General features: G+C 42.5%; 1 protein-coding gene across 1 annotated transcript in view; it reads right to left on the bottom strand.

Annotated features, from left to right (window-relative positions):
- LOC136885922 (farnesol dehydrogenase) overlaps nt 1-21,977 on the bottom strand; it is a 39,146-nt gene extending 17,169 nt beyond the window's left edge. Inside the window, exons 1-4 of the mRNA XM_067158616.2 lie at nt 21,799-21,977; nt 14,036-14,243; nt 12,721-12,850; nt 5,311-5,437 (exon numbers count right to left, since the gene is read on the bottom strand). Coding sequence (XP_067014717.2) covers nt 5,311-5,437; nt 12,721-12,850; nt 14,036-14,243; nt 21,799-21,930 — 597 coding nt within the window. The 5' untranslated portion in view covers nt 21,931-21,977. The remainder of the gene's footprint in view (nt 1-5,310; nt 5,438-12,720; nt 12,851-14,035; nt 14,244-21,798) is intronic.
- Between the last annotated feature and the right edge of the window lie 438 nt (nt 21,978-22,415).

Genomic DNA, 22,415 nt, shown 5'->3' with positions numbered 1-22,415 from the left:
CGCTGCTAAATCGTAGCAGTTCATTTGACATGTACGGGGAGATAGATCTTAAAATAAGGTTTCGCTTTTCAAGAGACTTGTTTCTTAAGACTGACAAAGGGACAGTCCCGTAACTGTCAACTTGAATACAATTCTTGGCAACTGATATATTTTATTATATACATAAATGGGGTAATTTCATAGGTCACTTCGACTACATACATATTAGAATTACTTGTCCTAATCGTCTGAGGGCTGTCACATACATCAACCGGCAGTGATTCACTTATACTTACTGCCAAGTAAACACACATAATAGTGAAAACTAAAAAAGTAGCTTGCATGTGGTTTATATATATATACTCGTGCCAACGGCCGTAGCCGTGTTGAAACACCGGAACCCGTCAAATCTCCGAAGTTAAGCAACATTGGGCGTGGTCAGGAGTTGGATGGGTTGCCACGCGCTGTTGGTGGGGGTAAGGGAATGGAGGAGCGGAAAAGAACTGGCCACCCTACCATACGTAAACTCCGGCTCAGAAACACCTCTGCGGAGGTTCGGACCTGCCTTCGGGCAGAATAACCCTTACATACCATATACTCGTACTTAATCGTGTACATTTTCGGCAACTATCAGATAGGAAAAGGCAAGTGGTGGTGATGGTGGTGATTATTGTTTAAAGAAGAGTACTGGGGAAAAAGAGCCGAGGCCATAATAACAGCCCTAGTATTTGCCTGGTGTAAAAATAGGGCTGCCGATGATGCGTTTCGAACCTACGGTCTCCAGGATGCAAGCTACATCTGTATGGCCCGTACAATACACTGGGTTACCCATTACTATTGCTTCATCTTCCCTTCGTCGAAACTACGGTACCGTATTTACGAGTAGATTACACTCACTGTAACAACGCTATAATCAAAGCTACACTTCCCCATACGGTGGCGTGTCGCTTTAGTGTCGATAATATTGTGAGAATTAATGTCCACCGAAAGCGATACTCTTATCTGTGGGCAAGTCATGCTCAGCCAAATTTGAGTAATGTGTAGGAAGACAAACAGCTGACTGGCGTTCGACGCGCGCGCCGACGTATTTCATTGGTTGCGACAAGCAAAAAGTTGCATGGAAGATACTTCCATCCCCATTTTCAAACCAATATTGAAACTTTAAACGATGTTTAGTTAAACATCGGCTGAACATTGTTTGTGCAATGGAAGATCATGCTCGATTTAGACGTTGTTTACGTAGACGTTGTCTAAGGTTAAAAAAGTCATAGTTTCTGTAATCGGTCCTTAGTCTTTTCATAAGAAATTTGGAGTCCTATTATTTACTGCTATTTCATGGAATTTTTATACAGACTGGATAATTAAAATAATCATTCAAAAATTTTCTGCAGGTCTTATTTTACTGTATCTCTCAGATGTTAATATTCCATAATTCCACTCGGCTACCGCGGCTGCACTTGGTAAGATCACCGTAGGACTAGCATCACGCGTGCCTAAAGACTCTGGAGGACCGATTACAGAAACAATGTTCAGTCGGTGTTTACCTAGACATCGTTTAAAGTTTCAATATTGGTTTGAAAATGCGGATAGAAGTATCTTTCATGTAACTCTTTGCTTGTCGCAACCAATGAAATTCTTCGGTGCTCATGCCGAACGCCAGTCAGCTGTTTGTCTTCCTACACATTACTCAAATTTGGCTGAGCATGAGCTTGACTTGCCCACAGATAAGAGTATCGCTTTCGGTGGACATTAATTCTCACAATATTATCGACACTAAAGCGACACGCCACCGTACGAGGAAGTGTAGCTTTCATTATAGCGGGGCCTCTCAAACGCCCAAAATCTCACGCGTGCAGAGCGAGGCGCAATAGCTTCGTGCACTGTGCATCGGTGCCGCTCGGTACGGCTCGGATCAACGCTTCGTCTCTGGGCTACTCGGCTATGGTCGGCTCTACTCGGCTATACTCGGCTCAACTCAGCCCGGATTTGGAGCGCTACGGCGCAAGTGGGGGAGAGGGAGACAGGCGGAGCGAGCGAGACAGGCGTGAGGAAAGAGAGAGTTAGCGCTATTGCTCCAAATCGAGGAGTGGGGGGTCTGCACTCTGGTCAACCAAGCCAAGTGGTCTTTTGCACCGTGCACAGTGCATGCACCACGCGCATGCACCCTGAGAGGCCCTGGATTATAGCGTTGTTACAGTGAGTCTAATCTACTCGTAAATACGGTAGCTTCGACGAAGGGAAGATGAATCAACAGTAATATGTAACTGAATGTGTTGTACGCTCATCGGCAGCCCTGAAGATTGTTTTCCGTAGTTTCCCTATTTTTACACCAGGCAAATACTAGGGCTCTTATTATGGCCACGGCTTTTCTTCCCCAGTCCTCATCTTTAAACAATAATCACCACCATCACCATCACTCGCCTTTTCCTATCTCATAGTAGTCGAAAACTTATCTGAATTAGCGCGACGATTATACATTTAAAAACCACATACAACCTACTTTTTAGTTTTGACTATTATGTGTGTTTGTTGTTAGTCGTTTAGTCGCTTTCGACTCTCCGTGACCCCATAGACCAAAGTGCGCCATTTCTTCCTGTCGTATACTATTTTCCGAAGTCTTTCTAAATTGAGAGCCGTGGCTTCCTTGATGTCATCAATCCACCTCATCCGTTGTCGCCCTCTTCTCCTGTTACCATCAGTCTTCCCCAGCATTAAGGTCTTTTCCAATGAATCATGTTTTCTCATGATCTGACCGAAGTACTTTAGTTTTTGCCTGAGTATTTGACCTTCCAGTGAACAGCCTGGGTTGATTTCCTGTAATATGGACTTATTAGATCTCTTCGCAGTCCACGGAACTCTAAGGAGTTTTCTCCAACACCATAGTTCAAATGCATCTATTCTTCGGCGCTCAGCCTTTCTTACTGTCCAGGTTTCGCTTCCGTACATTGCTACTGGGAAGACCATAGCCTTCACTATACGAATCTTCGTTCTTAAAGTTACGTCTCTACTCTTGAAAACGTTATCAAGGTTGGCCATTGCCTTCCTCCCAAGGAGCAAGCGTCTCTTAATTTCATGGCTGCAATCGCCATCAGCAGTTATTTTGGAGCCCAAGTAGATGAAACTAGGAACAACCTCCATTGTTTCACCATTTATATGCCAGGAGGTGATAGGTTTAGTTGCCATGATCTTTGTTTTCTTGACATTCAACCTTAGTCCAGCTTTTGCACTTTCTTCTTTCACCTTCATTAGTAGATACTTAAGTTGTTCTTCACTTTCTGCCAACAGGGTGGTGTCATCAGCATATCTAAGGTTATTTATATGTATTCCACAAATTTTAGCTCCAGTTTCTGTTTCATCTAATTTGGCATTCCTCATCACATACTCTGCATATAAGTTGAATAAGTAAGGTGACAATATGCAGCCTTGACGTACACCTTTCTCAATCTTGACCCATTCAGTTGTTCCATACAGGGTTCTCATCGTAGCTTCCTGATCAGAGTAGAGATTTCTCATAAGGCAAATAAGATGATCTGGTACTCCCATAGTCTTGAGTACTTGCCACAATTTATTGTGGTCGACACAGTCAAAGGCTTGAGCATAGTCAATAAAGCATAAGTATAGGTCTTTCTGGAATTCTCTTGCTTTCTCCATAATCCAGCGAATATTAGCAATTTGATCTCTGGTTCCTCTGCCTTTGCGGAAACCGGCTTGTTCTTCAGGTAGTTCTCGATCTACATACTGCCGAAGCCTATTTTGCAGGATCTTGAGCATAACCTTACTAGCATGCGATATAAGTGCGATTGTTCGGTAGTTTGAACATTCTTTAGCGCTGCCCTTCTTTGGAATTGGGATGAACACTGAGTTTTTCCAATCTTTTGGCCACTGCTGGGTTTTCCATATTTGCTGACATATTGAATGTAGCACTTTCACAGCATTATGTGTGTTTACTTGACAGTAAATACAAGTGAATCCCTCCCGGTTGATATATGTGACAGCCCTCTGTTGATTGGGACAAGTAATTCTGACATGTATCTAGTCGAAGTGTACTATAATTCCACGGAAATTAGCCCATGTATAATAAAATAGTATATCGGTTGCCAAGAATTGTATTCCGGACTGTCCCTTTGTCAGTCTGAAGAAACAAGTCTCTTGGAAAGTGAAATCTAATTTTAAGCTCTTCCTCCCCGTACATTTCAAATGAATTGCTGCGAATTCGCAGCGGGCGACACACAGAGAGGCCGTCGGACTAACCTTTCTTTCCGGAATCGTCTCAACATGACAATACAAATTACATGTTTTATGGTACATAACCTCCGATTGTGATTCACTCGTCTCATTTGAAGTTAAACAGTGTTCTCGGTAGTGTTTAAACATGGCCGGTTGAACATCGGTTTTAGACAGCCTCTAAGGCCCGGTTTCACAGTATACGCTTAAGCCTTGGATCGGGCTTAAGCGGGAGCTTAAACTCTGGACGAGTTTCACAGTGGGGAGTGCAAGTGGTAAGCCGAGCTTATCTGTGACTGGCTTAAGCTGTATGAAACTGAGGTTTAAGCTAAGGATTCAGATCAGATGGTAGAGCGCTGGCCCTCTTATAGCCCAACTTGGTAGGTTCGATCCTGTCTCAGTCCTGTGGTGAAGGTGCTCAAATTCATAGTTAGTGGGACGTAAAACCAATAACATTAATAAATAACTTATATTTCTGAATATATTTCGAGGCTCAAGAGACAAAAATGTCGGTCGGTCACTTGCTTTCTTGGCTTACGCTGCGTGAACCATCAACGATAGACCCCAAGTGTAAGTGTACGAATTGTAGAGCATAGAAACCTCTACAAAAAAGTCCGCGATGGTATATACCTATTTACAACCGTTTGCCCTCTAGAAACGATGTATAACCTACAAGTCAATCAATCATAGGCTACGGATGTAAACAAAGATGAGAATTGAATCACTGCGCATGCGCAAGCATTACCAACTTCGGAGATGTTCAGCTTAGTAAAGCTGCACATGGTCCCCCTACTGTGAAACTCGTAGTGTTTAAGCCAAAGAGTAAGCCTTGCTTAAGCGGCGTGCGTGGCTTACTAAAGCTTCGGCTTAAACTCAAACTGTGAAACCGGGCCTAAGTGATAAATAACGTCTCTGCAATGCGGCAGCCATGCTTAGGCATTGTTTAACCGTAGACACCGTTTCCGCAATCGGCCCATATTTTATTACTGAAGGCCATAACACGGGACGTGGTTTACAAAGTTTGACGCGGAGTCTTTTGTACAAGATCTCACTCAAGTTTTGTGCTCACTTGTCAAAATGAAACTTGATAATATTGAGGACACTTACCGACACTTTCATGTTACTCTTGTGTTCCACGAAGTCCTTCCTCAGTCCTTCTGTGAGAGCCATCACAGCGTGCTTGGTAGCGCAGTACATGGCGCTATCGTGTCTTCGCACCTGGTGTCCACCAATGCTGTAAGGGATTTATACTGTACATAAACACGTTACGAATTATCGTAATATAAAACATTTTTCAGTCTGTTGAAACACGAAATATAAGACTTTGAACACTATAAAACATCTGTAAATTATTATCAGAATGACACGTTTCGTTGTACAAGAATATCCTCAGATCCTACCAAATCACTTTTAACTATACGCATTGTTTTAATAACAAATGTAAAGACAAACAGACAACAGCCACGTAGCACATCACTCTCTATGCTGTACAGAGTTGTCCCCTCATTCCACATTCCCCTACCTTCCCTACAGACATGTTTGTGTTAGCAAGCCATACATAATTTATTTATTTATTTATTTTTTATTTACATAGTTTACGCCCACATTGAAGCACTTAAAACCCAAATACATTTACGTTAACAAGGAATTAACTGAAGATTTAGCTTGCATCATCTTCTTCCTTTCCCAAAACCTCTTCATTCTGGCTGACCTGGCTGCCCTTTCTTCATCAGATATGACATATTGTTTGTGTTGTACAGTTTTTAATGACAATCTTATTTGTTTGTTCTTGAGAATCCTTTTTTCTTCCCTATTTTCAATTTGCTTCTTTGTAATATTCAACTCTTCTAAATCATTCTGAACTTCTTTAAACCAATTATTTTTTGTTTTACTTTTCCAAAAGTAATTAAATAGTTGTTTTATTATCCATATTATCCATACATAATATTAATGATATATATAATGTGATAATAAAAACCATCATCTTAACAATAAATTCCTTAACACAATGGACATATAAAGACCTTTCACCAAGTTGGAATTCAAGAGGACAAATTGGGGAAAAATGTTCATTTACAGGAAGGGGAGTTAGGGATTGGAATAACTTACCAAGGGAAATGTTCAATAATTTTCCAATTTCTTTGCGATCATTTAAGAAAAGGCTAGGAAAACAACAGATAGGGAATCTGCCACCTGGGCGACTGCCCTAAATGCAGATCAGTAGTAATTTGATTTGATTTGATTTGATTTGATTTGATTTGATTCGATTTGATTTGATTTGATTTGATTTGATTTGATTTGATTTGATTTGATTTGATTTGATTTGATTTGATTTGATTTGATTTGATTTGATTTGATTTGATTTGATTTGATTTGATTTGATTTGATTTGATTTGATTTGATTTCATTTGATTTGATTGGAACAAACATAGCGGACGACCAAACATATTATGTTTGATGAACATACGTCATGAGATAGATTGACAGCTAAACATGGGATATTTATCTATGATGAATCGCACTGGAACGGAATCGAGATCTAGTATGTTGTTGGGTTGTTGTTATTGTCATATTGTTCGTATTTGACATGAAATATACATTCATTTGATTTTTTAACAAGGGTACAACTCCCGTAAAGGCTGACCAGCGTAGAACCGCTGTTTAATGTTCATTTGTCATTGAGGATGTCAGTGCAATTAGTTCGTGGTACCAACTTCAATTAGTTTCTAATATGACGTATCAACAATTAAACTACGTAACACCAGGTACCAACTTGGGCGATGAAGGAGAGGGCACTGATTGCGCGCGATGTTTAATTATTCTTTTCGTTGCTATGGTGATCAACAAGTTACTGTTGAAAATGGATGTCGCTGTATACCTAACAGAGTCCACAATCTCTTTCCGGCAGCTGATGATCTCCAATAAGGTACGTTCAATGTCGGTATAAATGTTCCTTTTTTCCATATCCTTCTTTATGTGCATGTATGAAATCATTTTTCAGCATTTCTTTTCCCTGGACCAGCTGGATACATTAGGTCTGGGTAGTGACAAAGCGATTGGGCCCTGAACAAGCAAACATTAACCTCTATTGACAAAGCGATTGGTCTCTGAACAAGCAAACGTTAGAAGCCGCGATGCGGCTTTAGGCCTCTCTTTCTTATTAATATTAAATCATAAGTGGCACAATCTAAGTTTTAGTGTTCAAATTCGTAATTACTGCATGGCTAGTGACAAAGCGATTGGTCTGGATAGGTTAGGTTCGGTGCGGCTTCAAACCTGCATTTCTTATTAATATTCAGTCATAAGTCGCGCGGCTTTAAGCCTCAATTTCCTATTCATATTAAAGCATAAGTGGCGCAATCTGTGATTTCCAGTTTTTAGAATCGTAATTACTACATCGCTACGTCTGAACAATTTCAACATGTTCTTCTCTTTGGTGTTCATATGAAACGTCACTCCCATGATTCAAGACAGCGAGATATTGTTATTCTTATTTATTTCATATGCTTATTCTTTCACATTGCCTCATTCTCTTAGGTCTTTTTATTCAGCGTAAGTTGGTCATAACTTCTCGCTGTCTTGAACTATGGGAACGACATACCATTGGCGTAATCTTCAACCAATGGCAGAGTCCATTCGCCCACCGTCAGCCATGATTACTATGTTATTTATCCTGGCGAGCCTTATCGGGAGTTATACCTTAACAAGAAACTGAAACAAATTGATTGACCTGAAGGAGCTAATATTCAGGAACAACGAAAAAACTGTGTGAACTTAGTTATTAATAACTCGAGTGAGGTTATTAAGAATAAAGCAGAGGTAAATGAAATGGCGTATGGTAGTGCCGGAAGTGTCCGAGGACTTGTTCGGCTCGCCAGGTGCAGGTCTTTTGATTTGACGCCGTAGGTGACCTGCGCGTCGTGATGAGGATGAAATGACGATGAAAACGACACATACACCCAGTCCCTGTGCTAGTGGAATTAACCAATGATGGTTAAAATTCCCGGCCCTACCGGGAATCGAATCCGGGATCCCTGTGGCCAAAGGCCAGAACGCTAACCATTTAGCCATGGAGCCGGAAAAACTAGAGGTCACAAAGCATGATGAACCGACCAATTCTGATATAAAATCAGCTGATTAGTAGTCATAGTAGTACAGAATCACTAGGCAAGTGTGTTTCGGTCTACTGTATAGCAAATATGAAAAGCCTGTTAGGATATTACTGTACAGTACCTTGAAAGGGCAAGGGCCAATGGTGGACCTCTGTCTTCTTGACAGAACGGCTGCGGCAATTAGCATATACAAGAAAACAATTGTTTGTACTTGTATAAAGTATGGGAAAGAGGAAACTGTAGAAAGCAGAACTGAAGGAACTAATTTAATGAAATTGTTCGAAAACACGGACATCGATCGTGTGATTCATTTGCCTCCTATCAGTGTCACTTCAACCAAATCGAGCAAATATGGGCACAGAATACACAACAAGAAATTTACATTTATCGGGGTCAGATTAGTGAAGGACTGAACGAATTTGGTACCAAAAACTGGCAGAAAGAAGTGCGTCAGAGTAAAGAGTTAATATACTGAACCATATCATCACATGCTTCATTGGCAAATTTTAATCATGATAGAACCCTGTGGACTTATTGCGCAGCATGGCTTTGTGTGGGAGTCTGTTTGGGAGACGGTTAGATACCTGACCACGCTAGCATAAGAGGAGCGGCCCGTGGATGGCTTCAGACAACGAACTTTGTTTAAATTTGAACGTGGTTGCTGGAAACCGCCGCAGTATTCTTTGTCAAGCCAGTTTCGAAATCCGCCAATCACGAGCTAGTATGAGGACTCTGCGAACGGCCGAACCGCAATGGCAGAATAACCAACCATCTAACTGCATCTTTGAGCCAGTTTCCATCTATGATAATAATCTGTCATTGCGCCGATATTCCACAGTTCTGATGTGTCCAGATAGATAAGTGTAATTTTTCTGATGCCTGAGAACGTATTTGGGGCATACGTAAGGCATAGATGTTATTTCGCATTTACCAATAGCTTCTCATTCAAACTAAACCGCCGCTCAACAGACTTTCTATTCTTCAGAAGGGAGTTCCGTTATTTGAAAAACTCGAAGAGTCTTTATAACTGCCAGTAACAAGGGAGCGTCATCTCATTCTCTGCCTGAACTTCGTGCCGTAAAGTCGCTTGCACGCCGAGACTATATTTACCGGAGGACGCTCTTTTCTTATGTTTGAGAACTAAGCCAGTGATACGGGTTCGAGTAAATACAATCTATAACTGTGATCAACTGTGGCACAATGTATGTGCAGTATTTTAATTCGATCCGGGAGTGATCCGTATACATGCGATAAAAACAATTTGCGGGCGCGATCAGGAACCCTCGGAATCGTGTGTCGCGTTGCCGCGCCAAGGACCCTTCACGTCCGGGCCGAATTGCCCTTAAATTAATGGTGAGCTGGACGAACTAATTTCTGCTTGCAGGTCGTAGTCAATTGACGGCCAAGCATTAGGGGCGTGATCTCACACACGTGTGTGACTAGCGGCGAAGAAACGGTGCCTAATTCAACTGTTACAGGTGCAACATCAACCAGCGCTATGGAGCCCACGCCGAGCATCGATGGACTGACTTCCCACATCCGGAAGACTGGGATGACCATGGCCTAAGTTCGTGATGACGCCAGTGGCCATGTAAACATCATGGGTGATGAAGCCGGCGCAAGATAAGCACCTTGTCATTTTTTAGCATGCCTGGGTAATAGTTGCACATTAGTTTAGGTCAGATGTAAATAAATAAATTTCAAGTTAATTCTCAGCCAGAGGGCACAGTGGTTCTTCAATTCAAGTTACAGTTACATGCGTCCTGGGCTGATGCATGCTCTTATTTTCCTTTTATTTTTTTTAAGTTAGTTTAGATGGGGTTAAGGGTGTGCCAGTGTAGGTATAGGAGTGTTTTCATGTGTTTTGTTTTCCAGTGTATTCCAATATGTGGTCGATATGCAAGCTCTGATCGTCATTTACAGAGGCTACACGCCGGTGATGATGTATGGGAAATCAGTTTACAGCTGTAGTTTTTCTCTTTTATTTTTTTATTTTTATGCATGGGAATTCCAGCTGTGGTCAGGAAGCAGAATAGCGGAGATTCAACGTTGTTACGTAGAGTCATTACTATACAAGGGAAGGGCGATTAACGGTTCTTATCGAACAACTGACCGGCCATGTAAGACGCCGGAAGTGCATGTTATAGATGAATGTTAACCTGGGGCTGGTTATGTGAGCCGAATGGAATCACGAGTATATTGATGAGTAATTCAGGGGTTGATAGATAGAGACATGTGAAGGAGGCTGGAACTGCCGTAGTCATGACATAAGGAGGGCGAGAACCCGTGTACTGCAAAATGAAAGACCCGAGTATGGTCTCAGGATTTACAGTATGTGATGTGGGTATTCATATAAGAGAGGCTGACGCCTGTATTGAAGTGCCTTTATTTTAAAGCTGCGAATTGAGATCGCAGGTCATTATAAGGAAGAAGCAGTAATAGTGCTGCGAATGTTGTGAATTTACCTTGTCTCCGAACGAGAGTTAGCAGGTAGAGACCAACCCTTTTCTTGAGAATTCAAGTGTACCTCCCCAAGGCTGTGTTTCCATAGAGTGCTAGGTGGACCGTTATTCGCATTCTCTCCCGAGAAGTCAGGAAGTTACAGGTAACAGCTGTTTGCGACAGTGAAAGTGGTCCTTAAGGGATTGCCCTTGCGTCTGACTTATGGACGTAACCCATGTACCTGCCTGTTGGGGAGGATCCCGCTGACCACATGTGGAGCATTTATGCATATTTCATGTTGTTATTTTTCAGGTTCCATACTCCCACTTTATTTACATATGTTATCATGCTTATCTGGTTTGATCCATGATTTCTATGAGATGGTGACGACTGGTTTGTTTTGTTTGTGTTTGTTTTCGGCGTGACCAGCGTTGCATTAGATTATTTTGTGTGTTTTATTAGCTCGTTTGCTAAATAGTTGGTCGCTGGCATTCATGTCAATCAATTGCTATGTGGTCGGCCACATATTTAGAATCTGTGTAGTCATAAGTTGCAGCTCAGGGCTAGTGTTGCATTGAATTGATTTGTTATTGATATGTAAATATGTATAGTTTGGATCGGTTACTAGTGTGTTTAACTATTTACCGCGGTCATGTATAGACACTTTCCGAAGCGCATCCCAGAAGGGAACCATGACATTGAAGCGAATCTTGCGTCGACTTAAAGTAAAATGTATTCATCCGAAGTCAGTTCCAAGTCGTGTCTTTCTTCCAATAGGAATTCGAGAAATTGTGTGTTTTAACATGGACATGTGCGGGGCACATATTTTACCTTGGTTTTATGAGGCCATCAGGCTTAATATATACATATTTCATGTCGTAGTGAATGGGTTAATGTCTTGAAAAAATGCATTTTACCCCAAATTTTCTCTGTCTTATTCACGTAGTCTATGTACCCGACTTCCTGTCATGTGCCTTTGGTATATTGCTCGTGACGAGTTTTGAATTTAGTTTGCCCATATAATTTTTTTTTTCTTCGAACGGTAACCACGTCTCTGCCGCGACTAGTCCGGGATATTATAAAGACGGGTACGGTACAATACGACAATCTGAAAAAAAAAGAAGGGTTGTTAGAAGGTGCAATTATTAGTGTTTTTATTTTCACTCTGTGATGACAACTCAAGTCCGCCTCTGTGGTGTAGTGGTTAGCGTAATAAGCTGCCACCCCCGGAGGCGCGGGTTCGATTCCCGGCTCTGTCACGAAATTTGAAAAGTGGTACGAGGGCTGGAATGGGGTCCATTCAGCGTCGGGAAGTCAGCTGAGTAGAGGTGGGTTCGATTCCCACCTCAGTCATCCTGGAAGTGGTTTTCCGTGGTTTCCCACTTCTCCTCCAGGCAAATGCCGGAATGGTACCTAACTTAAGGCCACGGCTGCATCCTCCCTCTTCCTTGCCTGTTCCTTCCAATCTTCGCATCCCCCCACCAGGCCCCTGTTCAGCAAAGCAGGTGAGGCCGCCTGGGCGAGGTACTGGTCATTCTTCCCAGTTGTATCCACCGACCCAGAGTCTGAAGCTCCAGGACACTGCCCTTGAGGCGGTAGAGGTGGGATCCCTCGCTGACTCCGAGGGAAAAACCAACCCTGGAGGATAAACAGATTAAGAAAAAGAAAACGACAGCTCAAGCTTTTCTGAATCTTGTAAATGAAGATTGAAGACGCTGATACGTCAGTCACAAGGTAATATTTCTCCCTCACTGTAGTCGAAGGTACTCAGGCTTTTGTTTCTTTTATAACAGCCCGATCTTGCTCGCTGAAATATTCATGCCCTCGTTTATCCAACCTTCAATCGTGAGAGCAAGACTACGTCATCCACATTTACCATTACAAAAGTACTGGTCCTCGGAATACTTACATATACTTCTTAGATCTTCCTTTAGCCCTTTAAAAAAATCATGATTAAACTCACCTGCTGATATGAATGATGTGTCCATCATCCACTCCTCTTGCCCTCATATTCTGAACAGCTTCACGAGTGCAGATGGAGAGTCCAAGAATATTAAGATCCAACTGAATCTTCCAGTCTTCTGTTGGGGCACCTGCATTGGAACAGAGAGAAACACAGGGGCGGTTATCAGCGAGGAAAGCCATAAACAATAATTCTCACATCAGCTCAGTTTACAAAATGTCCTCAGAAATTCATAATATTAAAAACACATTCTTTTACGTTGATTTAACTTCACATACCTTTCAAGGGACAGTTGCAGAGTTGTCGACGGATCCGACAACATAGAAGATGAATGAGGCGTCCAAGGCAACATGTGCATTACTTTTCTTAACTGCCCGTGGTCGTTGTGATAGTTCATGTATTAAAACCCCACATATTATTTATTATTATGTCTATATTAACCCTCAAGCACACGCGCCAGATCTTAGGACGCAGACACACGCGTGGAGGTGCTTTCCACCCCACATATCACTGTATTGTAAAATATGAATTACTGTATTAATTGGCGACTTTAAGATAGATTATGTAAGAATGACTCTTTTTGCGGGGATCCAGCCAGAAATGTACAAGAGCGGGGAGAGCACAGAAAAGTTATTTTTAAATTTCACTAGGAAATAAAAGGACCTGGGGTGGATTCCATCCCATACGCGTGTGTTTGAGGATTAAATGTAGAAGCTAGAAACTTGTGCATACCGAGCAAGTGACTACGCGAATTAGGCAAATGCTGGGACTGTACCTTAATACCACGGCGGCTTCCTTCCCACTTTTCTATATCATCGTCACTATAAGACATATGTGTCGGTGTAACGAAATGCAAATTGCGAAAAATAAAAACAAAAAAACCTTTTTTGAAATTGCCAACTCAACGAAACTCTATGTTCTAGAAGTCAAGTAGCAAATTGGAAGCCATAGATTTAACCAGATGAAGTTGAAGGAAGCACGAGTGTTGACGCTCGTTTCCCTTATCTCAAATTTTGTTTCTTGTGACTCTGGTGCACATTTTGTAGAGAAGAGTTTCCCAGTTGTACTTCCTCTTAAGGGGACGCGCAGTTGTGAGCTTGCATTCGAAAGATAATGCATTTGAACCTCACTGTCAGCAGCTCCGAAGATAGTTTTCCATATGAGAAGATTTTTAACCTTCATTTACAATACTATCCCGTTTTTGTGATCACCCCAATTTAAAGCCTATTTGGACACATAGAAGAAAAGAGTAATATAATTTGGTCTTTAATGTTTTAACCACATAGAGTTCTACGATAGTTCTACCTGTAATTACCTGTTAGACCGGTATCCTTTCCAAGTGCAGCGTTGTTGATCAGAATATCGACACCAGCCAGTGTTTCCTTTATCCATTTGAAGAGAGCCAGGATGTCTTCCTCCTTAGAGACGTCACATTTCTTGGCATACAGTTTACCAGGCTTCGCTTTGGTTTCGTGATACCGACCTCGGCTTTTTGCATCCTGCTTCGCTTTGGCCACGGCTTCCTGAGAAGAAAAACTTGCTCCTGTAAGTCTTTCATAGAGGAAAGAATAATACCATAAGCGTTCATATTCAACAAACTAGAAGACGCCGGAAAGAAAAGTGCAGGCCTGAGGTACAGGCAAATAACGGCACATTATCTTCACAAGCACAAGCAAATTAACAAACACTCTAAAATAAGAACGAATCGGCTACAATGAGTATAGCGTATACATTCTTCCACCGGGAAATAAACTGCCTTAAAATTCCTTCTTGTTCTTCTTCTTTATCTGTTTACCCTCCAGGGTCCGTTTTTCCCTCGGACACAGCGAGGGATCCCACCTCTACCGTCTCAAGGGCAGTGTCCTGGAGGTTCAGACTCTGGGTTGGTGGATACAACTGGGGAGTATGACTAGTACCTCGCCCAGGCGGCCTCACCTTCTATGCTGAACATGGGCCTTGCGGGGGGATGGGAAGATTGGAAGGGGTAGACAAGGAAGAGGGAAGGAAGCGACCGTGGCCTTAAGTTAGGTACAATCTCGGCATTTGCCTGGAGGTGAAGTGGAAAACCACGGAAAACCACTTACAGGGTGGCTGAGATGGGAATCGAACCCACCTCTACTCATTTGGCCTCCCGAGGCTGAGTGGACCCCATTCCAGCTCTCGTACCACTTTCCAAATTTCGTGGCAGAGCCGGAAATCGAACCCGGGCCTCCGGGTGTGGCAGCTAATCACACAAACCACTACACCACAGAGGCGGACCGTCTTAAAATTCCAAGAAATATTTACGTTGTACGAACAGAACCTGGAAATTAAATGCTTGAGTTTCACTGATGGTTTGACCATCTTGACCCAAAAGAGAGATGGGCAGAAGATTCTGGAAAACCTGCATGAGAGTGCTGAAAAGATGGGGTTTTAATTCTCTTATGAAAAGATGAAAAAATAATGGAGTACAAGCACCAGAGAGAAATATACAGGGAGGCAAGGCACGGAAAGTATATAAGAACAGACAATGTCAAGTACAGTACTTGTGAGAAAGGATCCAATAAACTGTATTCTATGAAGAGTCCAATAAGGTAAGGCAAGGTAAGGGTGTATTCTGCCCGAAAGCAGATCCGAACCTCCGCAGAGGTGTGTCTTAGCCGGAGTTTACGTACGGTAGGGTGGCCATTTCCTTTCCGCTCCTCCATTCCCTTATCTCCCTCCACCAACAGCGCGTGGTAACCCTTCCATATTTTGACCACGCCCAATGTTGCTTCACTTCGGAGATTTTCACGGGATGCGATGTTTCAACACGGCTACGGCCGTAGTCCGACAATGATACTGGCAAGTAGAGAATAAATATAATTCAAGGACGATATCCTATAAGGCCACAATCAATCACTAGGCCTATTCTAGACTGGAGTACAGAGTGGAGTGCCTCGTATTAAATGTGAATTAGGAGTAGCAAGAGTTAAAAAAAAATGTCGGCGGTTATAGAGCGCCCCACATGCAGGAGAAGTACTGCATAGGCTTGACTCCAAATTTAATCCTAATACGAACTCTATTTCCATTCTAGCTCATAACTTAAACTACTCCTCAGACGCTATCAGTTTGGGCCCCATTCTTCAGCTGTGTCTCCTGGATTTTTGGAGAATGCCGATTCGACTCCTGATGTTATGATGATAAACGGGGTTAAAAGTCCTGTTGTGAGTTTCACAAATAGGAAAAGTCCTCTCAGTTATTATTCCTACGTTGATGGGGTGAAAGTTCCTTTTGGGAATTATTGTAAGTGCCTAGGTATTAATACACTGACTGACAGTGACAATGCAACACCAAGGAGGAGTGGTTCGAAAGGGATGAAAGTTGGGGAAAAAACAGAGACGGCACGGACGAATAATTGATGTTTATTTCAAACCGATATGCAGGTTACACAATGCGCACGGCATCGACTCAGTAGGATGTAGGACCACCGCGAGCGGCGATGCACGCAGAAACACGTCGAGGTACAGAGTCAATAAGAGTGCGGATGGTGTCCTGAGGGATGGTTCTCCATTCTCTGTCAACCATTTGCCACAGTTGGTCGTCCGTACGAGGCTGGGGCAGAGTTTGCAAACGGCGTCCAATGAGATCCCACACGTGTTCGATTGGTGAGAGATCCGGAGAGTACGCTGGCCACGGAAGCATCTGTACACCTCGTAGAGCCTGTTGGGAGATGCGAGCAGTGTGTGGGGGGGGCATTATCCTGCTGAAACCGAGCATTGGGCAGCCCCTGAAGGTACGGGAATGCCACCGGCCGCAGCACATGCTGCACGTAGCGGTGGGCATTTAACGTGCCTTGAATACGCACTAGAGGTGACGTGGAATCATACGCAATAGCGCCCCAAACCATGATGCCGCGTTGTCTAGCGGTAGGGCGCTCCACAGTTACTGCCGGATTTGACCTTTCTCCACGCCGACGCCACACTCGTCTGCGGTGACTATCACTGACAGAACAGAAGCGTGACTCATCGGAGAACACGACGTTCCGCCATTCCCTCATACAAGTCGCTCTAGCCCGGCACCATGCCAGGCGTGCACGTCTATGCTGTGGAGTCAATGGTAGTCTTCTGAGCGGACGCCGGGAGTGCATGCCTCCTTCAACCAATCGACGGGAAATTGTTCTGGTCGATATTGGAACAGCCAGGGTGTCTTGCACATGCTGAAGAATGGCGGTTGACGTGGTGTGCGGGGCTGCCACCGCTTGGCGGCGGATGCGCCGATCCTCGCGTGCTGACGTCACTCGGGCTGCGCCTGGACCCCTCGCACGTGCCACATGTCCCTGCGCCAACCATGTTCGCCACAGGCGCTGCACCGTGGACACATCCCTATGGGTATCGGCTGCGATTTGACAAAGCGACCAACCTGCCCTTTTCAGCCCGATCACCATACCCCTCGTAAAGTCGTCTGTCTGCTGGAAATGCCTCCGTTGACGGCGGCCTGGCATTCTTAGCTATACACGTGTCCTGTGGCACACGACAACACGTTCTACAATGACTGTCGGCTGAGAAATCACGGTACGAAGTGGGCCATTCGCCAACGCCGTGTCCCATTTATCTTTCGCTACGTGCGCAGCACAGCGGCGCATTTCACATCATGAGCATACCTCAGTGACGTCAGTCTACCCTGCAATTGGCATAAATTTCTGACCACTCCTTCTTGGTGTTGCATTTGCTCTGTCGGTCAGTGTATAAGGAAAGACCTTCATTGAGGTAATCACATAAATGGGATTGTAAATAAAGGGTACATATCTCTACACATGATAATGAGGGTATTTAGCAGTTGTAGTAAGGATGTAAAGGAGAGGGCATGTAAGTCTCCGGTAAGACCTCAACTAGAGTAAGGTTCCAGTGTATGGGACCCTCACCAGATTACTTGATTCAAGAACTGGAAAAAATCCAAAGAAAAGCAGTTCGATTTGTTCTGGGCGATTTCCGACAAAAGAGCAGTGTTACAAAAATGTTGCAAAGTTTGGGCTGGGAAGACTTGGTTGAAAGGAGACGAGGTGCCCTACTAAGCGGTATGTCTTTCTAAAAGATGTTTCTTTTGAGAGTCCACCTTTTCAATACATTATGTTTCTTATTTTTTTTACATAAATATGTTTACATTATTGTTATGTCTTAAGCGGGACATGTTTCGCCTATTATTATTTAAGCATTTTCAGCCGCTGTTCCTATTTCCTTAGATCAAAATAGCCAGGATCCTGGGTTTTGATTAATGATAAAATACCGGTGCTTAAAATGGTTGACATGAATTGTTTAACTGAAAAATACTTTTAGCCGGGCTGAGTGCCTCAGACGGTTGAGGCGCTGGCCTTCTGACCCCAACTTGGCAGGTTCGATCCTGGCTCAGTCCGGTGGTATTTGAAGGTGCTCAAATACGTCAGCATCGTGTCGGTATGTTTACTGGCACGTACAAGAACTCCTGCGGGACAAAATTCCGGCACCTCGGCGTCTCCGAAAACCGTAAAAGTAGTTAGTGGGACGTAAAGCAAATAACATTATATATTATTAAAATATTTTTATGTGTATTAAATATTCTGTAGGTTTGAACCCCACTGTCGGCAGCCCTGAAGATGGTTTTCCGTGGTTTCCCATTTTCACACCAGGCAAACGCTGGGGCTGTAGCTTAATTAAGGCCACGGCCGCTTCCTTCCTACTCCTAGCCTTTCCCTGTCCCATCGTCGCCATAAGACCTTTCTGTTTTGGATGCGACGTAAAGCAACTAGCAAGAAATAAAAATAATATATATTCTGTAGAAACATCAGGCTGATGTGAAGTTATGACTAGTGAATTGTTTTTCATGTCCTATATATAAAAACATTTAGCTTGCATACAATTGCTTTGTATAAAAAGGTTAAGTTTGCAATTATTGTACATTTGATAAAAACATGATTGAAATGATTTTAAAACCTGTGATTACATTGGTTGGTTCGGGTGATTTAGTCTGTAATATCCAATCTGCGTGCTCTCGCTGGAATCTTCATGGACTTGAGGGTCACCTTGGGAATAAAACTGGGTAGCGTTTTCATAAGATATTGCATGATCCGTTGTCTGAATGTTGCTTTATGGGGATAAAAGTTATGTAAAATCTTGCTGCCTGTTGCTGTGTGGGTTTTAAGGGGGACGTGGTAGTTTTGTGGCTTCTTGTAATGGTTGATATTGGTGGATTGAGAGTCCTCTCGCTTCTCATGCGGCTGGCTTGCTCGTGTGGCACCTTCTGTCACTTGTAATAAGTGGTGTGTTCCGAGCTGTCAGTGGAGAGATGGCGTGGAATGACATTAAAAGACGAATAAGTTTGAGTGGTGTCTTTAAAAGTATGAAAGATCATAATATGAAGGTAAAGTTGGAATTCAAGAGGACAAATAGGGGCAAATATTTGTTTATAGGAAGGGGAGTTAGGGATTGCAATAACTCACCTATGGAGATGTTCAATAAATTTCCAATTTCTTTGCAATCATTTAAGAAAAGGCTAGGAAAACAACAGATAGGGAATCTGCCACCTGGGCGACTGCCGTAAATGCACATCAGTAGTGACTGATTGTGAATGAGTGATCCTCTATTAACAGAAGGAAAAATTGAAGGGGCCGACACTTCAAAAAATGAAGATATCGGCCAAAGAAAGACAAGGGCCCCGGACGACATGGAAATGAAAGACACCCTCGGGGTCAGAAATATGCTATTATGTTATTGGCTTTACGTCCCACTAACTACATTTACGGTTTTCGGAGACGCCGAGGTGCCGGAATTTTGTCCCTCAGGAGTTCTTTTATGTGCCATTAAATCTACCGACACGTGGCTGACGTATTTTGAGCACCTTCAAATAGCACCGAACTGAGCCAGGATCGAACCTGTCAAGTTCGTGTCGGAAGGCCAGCGCCTGAGCCACCCAGTCCGGCAACTGTTGACCAAGGGTAGTTCGATAGGACAAACGAAAGTGAAGATCCCGTAAGTAAATGGCCCGTGGCCGCCAATCCACGGTTCCAAGTTAAGATCCTCTGGGGCCCCTTTTAGTCGTCTCTTACGGCAGGCATATGATAGGGTATTTCTGGGGATTCATAAAGCAGGTGAGAACTTAGTACTTTGGCTAGAAGGGGTGATTAGATTCAGGCTATCAGAATATAGTTTATCACGCATTGTCTACGAGATAATTGCAGGCCTTTGATGCATGACAGCGCAGTTTTGAATAAAATTTTCAACACGAAAGTAATGCTGCCAGACGGCAGAATTTGTCTTATATCTATTTATCACTTGAAAATTGTTCACATATTCGAATTAGACACAAAATGCAATCGTGAGACAGAATATACAGTCGAACCTCCATCACTCGAAATTCAGTTACACGAATTTCTCGTTTTCTCGAAGCAAACGTTTTCTCCCTTAAAGCAAAAAATACTCTGTAACTCAAATTTTGTACAATATTGATTGTGCAATACAGCATTTGTAGTTTGTGAGGAACGGTTAACAAGTAAAGAAAGCGTTACAGTGATGCAGAAAAAGAAACTTATAGTGATCGGAAAATCAGCGAAGCCTCGTTGCTTTTCGGGTGTGAATCCGTTACCGGTCACGTATGAAAGCAACCCCGGAAGTCCTGGATGACAAGCTCCATTTACGAATCTTGGCTGCGTGGTTTCGAACGTACACACAGAGTCAGTCGAATATAAATGGCAGTGTTTCTCACAGAAATAAATATTGTTGAGAAGTATGTGGAAGAAAAGAAGGTTAACAGTAAAAAATAGAAGAGACTAGCGAATTTTTCCGAAAGGTGTTAACGGAGGTATGTTTTTGTTTCACTACCGGTACTGTATGTACTGTATTCTATTTATTTATTTATTTATTTATTTATTTATTTATTTATTTATTTATTTATTTATTTATTGGTGACAAAAGGTCCCATGAGCCTTTGGCTAGTGATAGGGACAATACAGTACATACTTTTTATTTTTTTAAGGCGACACAATAATTACATTTCTGTAAAGTCACAAGTACATTTGTTTTTTACATGTTAGGATCATAGTTTTTCAGAAGTTTATTCAGATATTGCATGGCTGTAATATACTAAATATGGACAATATATATATTGTTGTATTAATTAAAGCAAGTTATATAGAGATTATATTAAGATATCTGTAAAAGAGTAATATTTCTTCAGTTTTTTTTAAAACATATAACCGATTTAGAGTTCTTTATAACAGGAGGCAACACATTATATTCCCTAAACATTGATGATTCTATGCCTTTCACTCCATACTTTACTGAATTAGAGTGAGAGGCTTCTAAAAAGTTACTTTAATAAGGATCTTAATTAAAGCGATGCCTTGAAATAGAGTTTGTTTGTATATTTTTAAATACTGTAAAAAGTACTGTATTCAGCATAAGCCCGTAGATACATATGATTCAATTATGTGCTAAATATGTTCAAAAACGGTATTCTCTATATCTCAAAATTTCGATAACTCGAAATAAAATTTAGCTCTCGAGGTGATTCGAGATATCGAGGCTCCACTGTACAGAAACCATTTGGAAGTAGAGGTAAAGCTAAGCAAAGTCAAGCCGATACAGGTCATGGAGGCGGAGGGGACTTACTGTACACCCTAAACAATTAAAATTTAAGAAATAAAACTAATCTGTGTTTTAAAAATGAACAGTTCTTGTTGAATATCACTAAACTCACTTGTTGGCTGCTTAGTTTGTTTAGCGTAGCTGTCGGTTTGAATTCGGGAGATAGAGGGTTCGAACCGTATGCCGGTTTTCCGTGGTTTCCCATTTCCTCTCCTGCCCCATCATCGGCATAAGGCACATATGTGTCGGTGCGTCGTATAGCAAATTGTTAACAAAATAAAAGCTTTTCCACTCTACAATATTGTGCTGACTTACATGCTGAACTGACGTTTCGATGTTCAAAGGAAAAAGAATGGGATTGAAATAGTTTCTTGTTGATATTTCTGGTTACTTTCATAGCCATACGGTAATAGTTCCATGTAAATAAAGAGATTTGTGCAGGGTTCATGTTGCATTGGGTTGAAATAACTTCATAGTTACGATATTCTGTATCCCCACTCACCTCTATCTTGTCCACTCTCCGCGCCACAGCTACGACATGAACTCCGTGGTCTTGTAACTGGTAGGCTACAGCTGCACCTATACCAGCACTAGCTCCTGTCACTAAAGCTACACGACCTGACCAACGCTCCATGTTGTATACCGGATAGGAACTCTCTGTCTACTAGTTACGACTCCGTTTATATTCTCGAGACAAGTCAAGAGAGGGCTTATCATATCCAGAGACCTTGGGTCTTATCAGCTGTAAGAAAAGAATACTGCTCCATGCACTTCAAGGTAACAAGATGACAGTGCACTTTAGTTCACTGATGAAGGGCAAGGGGTAAATTAACTGAGGAAAGACACACCATATAATTCGATTTTCCTGATTAGTGGTGTTGAAGTTCTGTGCCTGAATTTTTCTCGGGGACCCTGTGTTCTATCTTGGGTGCTCGAAGGAGGAACGCATCTTAGGCTATAGCCACATGGGCAACATTTATCGCTGGAAATATGTGACAAATGAAGCAGCTGCAACTCGTACGACTGTGAGGTAGTGACATGGAGCCGTGCGCACTATCAAGCATCAACAGCCATTCCTGCTGTAGCAGCCATCTTGTCACAGTGCGTCCAAAATACGAC

This window comes from Anabrus simplex, chromosome X, assembly GCF_040414725.1.
Source record: "Anabrus simplex isolate iqAnaSimp1 chromosome X, ASM4041472v1, whole genome shotgun sequence".
Lineage (NCBI taxonomy): Eukaryota > Metazoa > Arthropoda > Insecta > Orthoptera > Tettigoniidae > Anabrus > Anabrus simplex.
The sequence above is the reverse complement of the archived record's forward strand: the minus strand, read 5'-3'. Positions and strand labels throughout refer to the sequence as shown.